The 10,396-nt window shown below is 50.0% G+C and overlaps 1 protein-coding gene across 1 annotated transcript in view; it reads left to right on the top strand.

The window, feature by feature from the left end:
* The window catches only part of TMCO4 (transmembrane and coiled-coil domains 4), a 36,323-nt gene that overhangs the window by 5,714 nt on the left and 20,213 nt on the right, over window positions 1-10,396 (top strand). Inside the window, exons 5-9 of the mRNA XM_018572644.1 lie at window positions 471-568; window positions 1,993-2,136; window positions 2,217-2,336; window positions 2,513-2,677; window positions 2,766-2,902. Of these exons, the coding sequence (XP_018428146.1) occupies window positions 471-568; window positions 1,993-2,136; window positions 2,217-2,336; window positions 2,513-2,677; window positions 2,766-2,902 (664 nt within the window). The remainder of the gene's footprint in view (window positions 1-470; window positions 569-1,992; window positions 2,137-2,216; window positions 2,337-2,512; window positions 2,678-2,765; window positions 2,903-10,396) is intronic.

Here is a 10,396-nt window from a genome sequence, read left to right as displayed (position 1 = left end):
GGGGGGCTGGGGGTGTCTGTACGTTCTATATACCCGGGCTCTGTTTAGCTCATTAAACCTCCCACCGTATGGTTGTTTTTCTCGGTATAACGAGCTCATTGTGTGATTGGAAGACACGCTGGGGTCTGTTCGGTTCTTTATCTGCGACGTGTTCTTTGCTGTTGTAAAGAAATCTCGCTGATTTGTACATGTAATTACCGTGTTTGTTTCCCGTGTTCTTGTGGTTGGTGTCAGTGAAGTGTTACCGCGTGGTACAGCTCCATATTAATGGCCATGGTGGGGGGGGGGGGAGGGGACAACTCCATGGTTCTGCAATGGGATGTCCCTCATGCTTCCTCAGGTGTGATGGTCAGGGGTCCGGGTCCACAACTTCTAACTGGTTTCCAATGACCTGACATGCAGCATTTGTGACAGGTGCTCTTGAAGTTCCCTGCTCCTGTGTGTCAATAAAGCTTTCATTCACCTTGCAGGTCGGCGCAAGCCTCTCGCCGGAAGAAGGAGAGCCGGAGGAAGCTGAAGAGGTATTTACTAATCGGCCTGGCGACAGTCGGAGGCGGCACAGTTATAGGTGAGAAATCCGTCATTTAACATCATGACCTGAAGCAAGAGGAGTTGTTACCCGGGGCAACCAATGGGATTTAGTGTTTCCCGTGCAGTATTACCCGGGGCAACCAATGGGATTTAGCGTTTCCATGCGGTATCACCCGGGGCAACCAATGGGATTTAGTGTTTCCCATGCAGTATTACCCGGGGCAACCAATGGGATTTAGTGTTTCCCATGCAGTATTACCCGGGGCAACCAATGGGATTTAGCGTTTCCCGTGCAGTGTTACCCGGGGCATCCAATGGGATTTAGCGTTTCCCATGCAGTGTTACCCGGGGGGCATCCAATGGGATTTAGTGTTTCCCATGCAGTGTTACCCGGGGCATCCAATGGGATTTAGTGTTTCCCATGCTGTATTACCCGGGGGGCATCCAATGGGATTTAGCGTTTCCCATGCAGTATTACCCGGGGCAACCAATGGGATTTAGTGTTCCCCGTGCGGTATTACCCGGGGCAACCAATGGGATTTAGTGTTCCCCGTGCGGTATTACCCGGGGCAACCAATGGGATTTAGTGTTCCCCATGCGGTATTACCCGGGGCAACCAATGGGATTTAGTGTTTCCCATGTAGTATTACCCGGGGCAACCAATGGGATTTAGCGTTCCCATGCGGTATTACCCGGGGCAACCAATGGGATTTAGTGTCCCCATGCAGTATTACCCGGGGCAACCAATGGGATTTACTGTTTCCCGTGCGGTATTACCCGGGGCAACCAATGGGATTTAGCGTTCCCATGCGGTATTACCCGGGGCAACCAATGGGATTTAGTGTCCCCATGCAGTATTACCCGGGGCATCCAATGGGATTTACTGTTTCCCATGTAGTATTACCCGGGGCAACCAATGGGATTTAGTGTCCCCATGCAGTATTACCCGGGGCAACCAATGGGATTTACTGTTTCCCATGTAGTATTACCCGGGGCAACCAATGGGATTTAGTGTCCCCATGCAGTATTACCCGGGGCAACCAATGGGATTTAGTGTCCCCATGCAGTATTACCCGGGGCAACCAATGGGATTTAGTGTCCCCATGCAGTATTACCCGGGGCAACCAATGGGATTTAGTGTCCCCATGCAGTATTACCCGGGGCAACCAATGGGATTTAGTGTCCCCATGCAGTATTACCCGGGGCAACCAATGGGATTTAGTGTCCCCATGCAGTATTACCCGGGGCAACCAATGGGATTTAGTGTTTCCCATGTAGTATTACCCGGGGCAACCAATGGGATTTAGCGTTTCCCGTGCGGTATTACCCGGGGCAACCAATGGGATTTAGTGTTCCCCATGCAGTATTAGGGAATAAAAGGAGACACCGGTTGGTTGCATTTGGGGAACATTCTGGGTCACACTGCCTGTTATCACTGACTGACGCCTTCTCCTATGACAGGTCTCACGGGAGGACTGGCCGCTCCGCTGGTCGCTGCAGGAGCCGCCACCATCATCGGAAGCGCGGGAGCCGCTGTCCTGGGGTCCACAGCCGGCATCGCCATCATGGCATCTTTGTTTGGCGCGGCCGGAGCCGGTCTGACCGGTAAGCCGTCCGGTTTTGTCCTCCAGTCGGGTTTATATTTAGCTTCGGCCTCATAAAGGAATCCGTCGTGTTGTTTCCAGGCTACAAGATGAAGAAGAGAGTTGGAGCCATAGAAGAATTTGAGTTCCTGCCTCTGACTGGAGGACGCCAGCTTCACATCTCCATCGCCATCACTGGCTGGCTGTCCACCGGCAAATACGGCAAGTGACGCATTTTGTGTTATTTAACAATGATCATGTGACCTCCGTCATCCACAGACCTCAACAACGGCCTCCGTGGCCTCCGCTGGCGGCCCTCTAATGAATATTCATTTCCTGATAGTAACGCTCATCTGACGGATGGCTCTCATGTAATCTGCGATGGTTTCTTTGTCCAGGCAGCTTCGCCGCCCCGTGGCACAGCCTCCAGCACTCCACCGAGCAGTACTGCCTGGCGTGGGAGTCCAAATACCTCATGGAACTGGGAAACGCACTGGACGCCATATTGAACGGCCTGGTAAACATGGTCGCCCAGGAGGCCCTGAAGTACACCATCTTGTCAGGTGGGTCTTGGACGGCTCGGGGTTATCCTGAAGACACATCGTGCCCCTGTCAGCGTGCTGTGTAATACATCTGCCCTTTCCTCTCTAGGAATCGTGACCGCATTGATGTGGCCGGCCTCCCTCATCACCGTGGCCAGCGTGATTGACAACCCCTGGGGCGTCTGTCTGAGCAGATCGGCGGAAGTGGGCAAACACCTGGCACACATACTGCTCAGCCGGCCGCAGGTAACGACGAGCAAAGGATTTATAGTTTACTTTCTCTGTCTCCGGTTATCTGACCCACTTCCTGTCCCAGCCATTTCCTGCGTCACGTTCCGCCTGCGTTATATCTGCTTTCCTAATAACTGTCTGCCTATAACTGACGGCTCACCGCTGGGCCCCGATGTGATGCCCCCAGCCTCTTTCTTTCTGTTTACCACTCTCTGTTTTTTGGGGCTCCCCCAGTGCCTCCTCCTCCAAATATTTACCTCATCTCCCCTTATCACCCCTAATACCCCTCCTCTCCCCTAATCACCCCTAATACCCCTCCTCTCCCCTTATCACCCCTATCCCTCCTATCCTGCTCTTTGCTCATCTACCCTACCCCTTCTCTCCTCTCCTCTTATCACCCCTATCCCCCTCTTTGCTCATCTACCCTACCCCTTCTCTCCCCTCCCCTTATCACCCCTAATACCCCTCCTCTCCCCTTCTCACCCCTATCCCTCCTATCCTGCTCTTTGCTCATCTACCCTACCCCTTCTCTACTCTCCCCTCATCTCTCATACCCCTCCTCCCCCCTTATCACCCCTAATACCCCTCCTCTCCCCTTATCACCCCTATCCCTCCTATCCTGCTCTTTGCTCATCTACCCTACCCCTTCTCTACTCTCCCCTCATCTCTCATACCCCTCCTCCCCCCTTATCACCCCTAATACCCCTCCTCTCCCCTTCTCACCCCTATCCCTCCTATCCTGCTCTTTGCTCATCTACCCTACCCCTTCTCTCCCCTCCCCTAATACCCCACCTCCCTTTATCACCCCTATCCCTCCTGTCTGCTCATCTCCCCTACCCCTTCTCTACTCTCCCCTCATCTCTCATACCCCTCCTCTCCACTTATCACTCCTATCCTCTTCTTTGCTCATCTGCCCTACCCCCTTCTCTTCTCTCCCCTAATACCCCTGGCCCTTCTATCCTCCTCTCATCTCAACTCCCCTACCCCTGCTCTCTTCTTCCCTCCCTCTCCTTCTCTGTCTCTGCCCCCAGCTCCAATTACTTTCCACCTCTACCCCTCATCTTCTGTCCCCTTTGCTTGCCCTCCTTTTTTTTGCCCCTCCTCTCCCTGCTCCCCTTTTCCTCTCCTCACCTCTCTTTTTTCTGGATGTCTCTGATTCTATATGTTTTCTTTCTTGTCTCTCTCTATGCCTCTGTCTGTCTTCTCCCCTCGTGTCCCCTGACGTGGTCAGATTGGTGAGAGGTAAGTCATTGGGGTATTGTGTGGTGTATGGTGACACGCACGGCATTATTGAAAAGTCCATAAACTTGGTAGAACTGTGAACTAATCTCTGTGTATTCGGATGTTTCACAATGGGGGTGATGCTCAGGTATCAAACATGTGCGTCATTCTCATTCCTGGCAGCCGTCCCTCTAATGAGCATATGTTCTGCATGTCCGGGGATGGTAATTGCAGATTATAAATGACTACTTCACCACACTCATTATGCCCAGGAACTGCCTGGCACGTCCCGGGGATCCTGCATGCAGACACTTGGTCAGGCACAGCTGTGTGGGCTCCCCCAGGGGAGGGCGACTGGAATCCTGATTTCCTCTGGGAAGGTATCAATCAGTAAGGCAATACAAGGAGCAGACATGCAGGAAACTATGGCAACCAATCAGGTCTGTGTACTGGAGGCACATCAATAAGATTAAACGCCCTGTGGATGTAAAATCACACTTTAGTTATGTATTTCTTCAGCAATCATAAAATGTACTTTTATATATTCCAAGTATACAGAGATTTCATACAGAGCTGCAGTATGAATTATCACCACAAGATGGCAGCAACTTACCGGGTCCTAATTTGAGAGTAAAATGATCTTTTAATAGCAGGAGCCGGTCAGCCTGTAATAAGGAATTAAATAATACAACCCGACCATTCGTATACATTTGCAAGTTTGGAATGTTGAGGAGGGTGTGCAAGGTGTGTTTCGGTTTGCTGACAGCATGACTTGTTTGTCCTGGTGGTCTGGTGGTGGAGAACATGGTCTTGGATGTGCGTGTCCGTGGGTTCAAGCCTACCGTATGTTGGTTTTTCAGTTTGAGTGGTCACCGTTGTTTTCTGCACATTGTCAGGGCTCATCGGCCGAGTCCTCCTGTGGCTCATGCTGTTAAGACGTTGGTTAGTAATTCTGGGTTCTGGTGTACATGTTTCTTTCCTCTGTCATGTGATATCTTCAGTCTATGGATTCATTGAGTGGCTTGCTTTGTGTTCCGTCTCTGTGGCTCATGCAGTTGGTTGGTAGCTCTGCAGTGCCTTACTTTGTCAGTTCGAATCCCTCTTGCAGCCAAATCTTTAAGTTTCTTCATGCTTGAAGGTGATGACGCCGTGATATGGTTATGCTGGTTGCACATATGCTTGTAAGCTGAGTGCGTGGCTCAGAGTGCTGGGTGCCGGTTGCCTGAAGGTTACTACTGAGCGTCGTGAGATCAAATCCCAGCAAAGGCTGCTCTGTGCGGTGTGGACCACAGAAGGTGCACTTGGCACCACGGCTTCTCTGAGTGTCATGGACGGTGTGATGAAAGCAGGTGGCTCACTGAGTGGTGCGGACCACAAAAGGTGCGATGGGAGAGGACATCACTGACTGGTGTGAGCCCCAGAAGGTGTGGTGGTAGCAGGAGTACAAGTATCCGGAGCAGCTGGGAAGGGGGGGAGTAAATTGGGTGAAAAAAAAAAACAATGTAGTTACAAATTTCTTTTTCCTTGGTGTCTACACTGCACTTCTTATCCCTTCTGGGGTGTTTGCTCATTGATGTCACTTTGCTGTGTCTGTTTACATTCATCTGTGGTCTGCTCATCTGGTGCTGAGTCCTTGCCTCGTTACACCATCTGTTATCAATCGCTTTGCCCCATTTGTTGGTGTTCACATGGTGCCAAGTGCCACAGCTTCACAGCTCTCTGCTCCACAAGCCGCCAAGGTCCACACCTCTCACTGAGGGCTCTGCTCCACAAGCTGTCATGGTGCCAAGGTCCACACCTCTCACTGAGGGCTCTGCTCCACAAGCTGTCAAGGTCCACACCTCTCACTGAGGGCTCTGCTCCACAAGCTTTCATGGCGCCAAGGTCCACACCTCTCACTGAGGGCTCTGCTCCACAAGCTGTCAAGGTCCACACCTCTCACTGAGGGCTCTGCTCCACAAGCTGTCATGGCGCCAAGGTCCACACCTCTCACTGAGGGCTCTGCTCCACAAGCTGTCATGGCGCCAAGGTCCACACCTCTCACTGAGGGCTCTGCTCCACAAGCTGTCAAGGTCTGCACCTCTCACTTAAGGCTCTGCCCCGCAAGCCATCACGGCAGTCACATGGTCCACACCTTCACATCTCTCTCTGATGGTTTTGCCCACGAGCCATCTTGCCTTCAAGGCTTGAAACCTGCTCTTTGCTTGGCAACTCTCGCGGTTTGAACACATAGCTCTTCATCTTGTGTGCTGCCGCCATACACACTGAGCCACAGAGCCAGGTGATGGTTTGCTCTTCCACAAGATCCTCTGGTTATTGGAAAGCGTTCTTCGTGCAATAATTCATGAATAAAAAGCAGAACAAGACCCACCCCAGAATCAAACCCAGAACCCAACACACTAGTCTATGGTAGACCAACACCACACGCCACGGATGCAGACATAATGGGGGCCCTTTCACTGTGGGATATGAAAGATGAACATGGAGCCAAAGTAACAATAGTGTAATGAGAACATACAAACTATAGCAACCAATTCGACTGACTGTGATAAATGAAGTATTGATGGTTGTCATAGGTTACCGCAGCTCACTCTAAGTAAGCCAAATATTATGACAAATGTAAGGAGAAGGGTTTGAGGTTGCAAGCTTCTGTGCTGTAGGTCACACGCCTACCCACCGCACCACAGTAGCTCTTGGGAGCCGAGCTCCACCAGAGCAATATTGCAACACACACACATGTCCCAACGCTCTTTCATGGAAGTGCTTGGTGTAAAAATTGCACTTTTGTTTACTGTTAGTATTGTTCTATGAATGACTCAAAATGTAGACCAAAAAAAATAAAATATACAGCCACCCCATCCTGGAATTGAACCAAAAGTCTCAAATACACATGAACAGCGCACAAACACCCCACGCCACAGACTCACATAGGGAGGGAGCTTTCCCATCCAAAGGATTAAAGACCTAATGCATCAGCAGGCTTGAGTAAAGATAATGGAAGGAATAAACATAAAGTGTATTAACCAATCAGATATTGTCTACTACTGACTGAGATAAATTGAAATCTTGTGGGTTGTTATGGGTTACCTCAGTTCACACTTCTTAATAAGTTAAACCCAAAATAATGACCATGTGGGATTTGAACTCTCAACCTCTTGTATTGTAGGTTAGGTTCCTACACACCACTCCATAGGAACTGTAGGTGGCCCTGCCGCCCCACCAAGAGTGCTCATATGGCTATATACATATGGTCCACCATCCACCAAGCCATCATCATCATCTCCCTTCCATCTTTCCTATGACCCACCATCCACAAAGCCATCATCATTTCCCTTCCATCTTTCCTATGACCCACCAAGCCATCATCATATCCCTTCTTCCATCTTTCCTATGGTCCACCATCCATCAAGCCATCGTCATCACCCTTCCATCTTTCCTATGACCCACCATCACCATCCGCCAAGCCATCGTCATCACCCTTCCATCTTTCTTATGACCCACCATCCACCAAGCCATCATCATATCCCTTCTTCCATCTTTCCTATGACCCACCATCCACCAAGCCATCATCATCTCCCTTCCATCTTTCCTATGACCCGCCATCCACCAACATCATCACCCGTCCATCTTTCCTATGACCCGCCATCCACCAAGCCATCATCATCACCCTTCCATCTTTCCTATGACCCACCATCCACCAAGCCATCATCACCCATCCATCTTTCCTATGACCCACCATCCACCAAGCCATCATTATCTCCCTTCCATCTTTCCTATGACCCGCAATCCACCAAGCCATCATCATCATCACCCGTCCATCTTTCCTATGACCCGCAATCCACCAAGCCATCATCATCATCACCCGTCCATCTTTCCTATGACCCGCAATCCACCAAGCCATCATCATCATCACCCGTCCATCTTTCCTATGACCCACCATCCACCAAGCCATCATCATCTCCCTTCCATCTTTCCTATGACCCACCATCCACCAAGCCATCATCATCTCCCTTCCATCTTTCAAGCAGAAGGCACCTCAGTAAGTTTTGCACGGTTCTAATCTTTGTGTACTGAAGATGGTTCCTGCAGAACCCGGGGCAGCCCTTGGGGTGGACCACTGGATTTCAGTGGCAGTGATTTCTCCATTATATATATATTAGTTCTCCTTGATTTATTTTTATGACGGTTGCCGTTGTCCCATTTTGCTCTGGTTGGTTTCTTATAAATTGTTCTTTTCTTCATAGTCCCACTATCGGTCTCTTGGTGTAGAAACCTCCCACATAGACCCCCCCCAGACAGCCGACACAGATCATCGTGATTCCAGTCCATGTTATTAGTTAGTCCCATGCTCAGGTTTGTAATGAGATGATGATGGTGCCCCCTTCACCCTCCTGTTGAAGAGTCTGACCAAGTGTGTGCACGGCGGATCCCGGGGACGTGCCGGGTATAATGAGGGAGGTGAAGGAGCTTTTTATAATCCGCACTTAGCAGGATAATTACCGTCTCTCAGCACGCAGATCATACAGAGGGGCCCTCGTCGGCAATCAGCTGCTCTTGTATATGGCGGCTGAGGATCTCCTCTGGTGGATTTGTGACCTCCGAATACAGAGAGTGTGTCCTCCGCTCAGTCCCAGATTCTTCAGTGACATTGTGCACGGCTGTATCTAAACCTAAAATCTCTCGTGCACTATGTTTGGTGTCATTACAGACCTCCTAAATTTTTTAACCAGAGATCCTGCCAGTTACAGCACTTCCTGTAGTAGGCTGTGACAACACTAAGCCCCTTCCTCACAATTAGTAGCAGTGTTGTCAGCCTGCCATGAGAGCTCCTTTTTTTTTTGGCTGCCTATCTGATGTGCAGTCTTCAGTGACATTGTGCACGGCTGTATCTAAACCTAAAATCCGTTGTGCACTATGTTTGGTGTCACGTCTCACTGTATACAGATCTCCTCCGCGAATATTTTAAGTAAACTTGTTGCAGTTTCTTTCCCAGAGATCCTGTCAGTAACGGCACTTCCTGTTGTAGGCTGACAACACTAAGCCCCTTCCTCACAATTAGTAGCAGCTGGAAAGGGGAGGATGGGGAAAAGAGAGGGAAGGGGGGGGGGATTAAAACCCTTCACTTTCCTTTTTGAGCTTTTGATATGTATTTTTGGGGAATGGGGGGGCTGCTTTGTGACGCCATAGTTGGGGAAGGACAATGTCAGAACATTGATTGTAGTGCTGTAACTGGCAGGATCTCTGGTTAAAAAATTTAGGAGGTCTGTAATGACACCAAACATAGTGCACGAGAGATTTTAGGTTTAGATACAGCCGTGCACAATGTCACTGAAGAATCTGGGACTGAGCGGAGGACACACTCTCTGTATTCGGAGGTCACAAATCCACCAGAGGAGATCCTCAGCCGCCATATACAAGAGCAGCTGATTGCCGACGAGGGCCCCTCTGTATGATCTGCGTGCTGAGAGACGGTAATTATCCTGCTAAGTGCGGATTATAAAAAGCTCCTTCACCTCCCTCATTATACCCGGCACGTCCCCGGGATCCGCCGTGCACACACTTGGTCAGACTCTTCAACAGGAGGGTGAAGGGGGCACCATCATCATCTCATTACAAACCTGAGCATGGGACTAACTAATAACATGGACTGGAATCACGATGATCTGTGTCGGCTGTCTGGGGGGGGTCTATGTGGGAGGTTTCTACACCAAGAGACCGATAGTGGGACTATGAAGAAAAGAACAATTTATAAGAAACCAACCAGAGCAAAATGGGACAACGGCAACCGTCATAAAAATAAATCAAGGAGAACTAATATATATATAATGGAGAAATCACTGCCACTGAAATCCAGTGGTCCACCCCAAGGGCTGCCCCGGGTTCTGCAGGAACCATCTTCAGTACACAAAGATTAGAACCGTGCAAAACTTACTGAGGTGCCTTCTGCTTGAAAGATGGAAGGGAGATGATGATGGCTTGGTGGATGGTGGGTCATAGGAAAGATGGAAGGGAGATGATGATGGCTTGGTGGATGGTGGGTCATAGGAAAGATGGACGGGTGATGATGATGATGGCTTGGTGGATTGCGGGTCATAGGAAAGATGGACGGGTGATGATGATGATGGCTTGGTGGATTGCGGGTCATAGGAAAGATGGACGGGTGATGATGATGATGGCTTGGTGGATTGCGGGTCATAGGAAAGATGGACGGGTGATGATGATGATGGCTTGGTGGATTGCGGGTCATAGGAAAGATGGACGGGTGATGATGATGATGGCTTGGTGGAT

Source organism: Nanorana parkeri, unplaced genomic scaffold, assembly GCF_000935625.1.
Source record: "Nanorana parkeri isolate BGI_ZX_2015 unplaced genomic scaffold, ASM93562v1 scaffold2092, whole genome shotgun sequence".
Classification (NCBI taxonomy): domain Eukaryota; kingdom Metazoa; phylum Chordata; class Amphibia; order Anura; family Dicroglossidae; genus Nanorana; species Nanorana parkeri.
The sequence above is the reverse complement of the archived record's forward strand: the minus strand, read 5'-3'. Positions and strand labels throughout refer to the sequence as shown.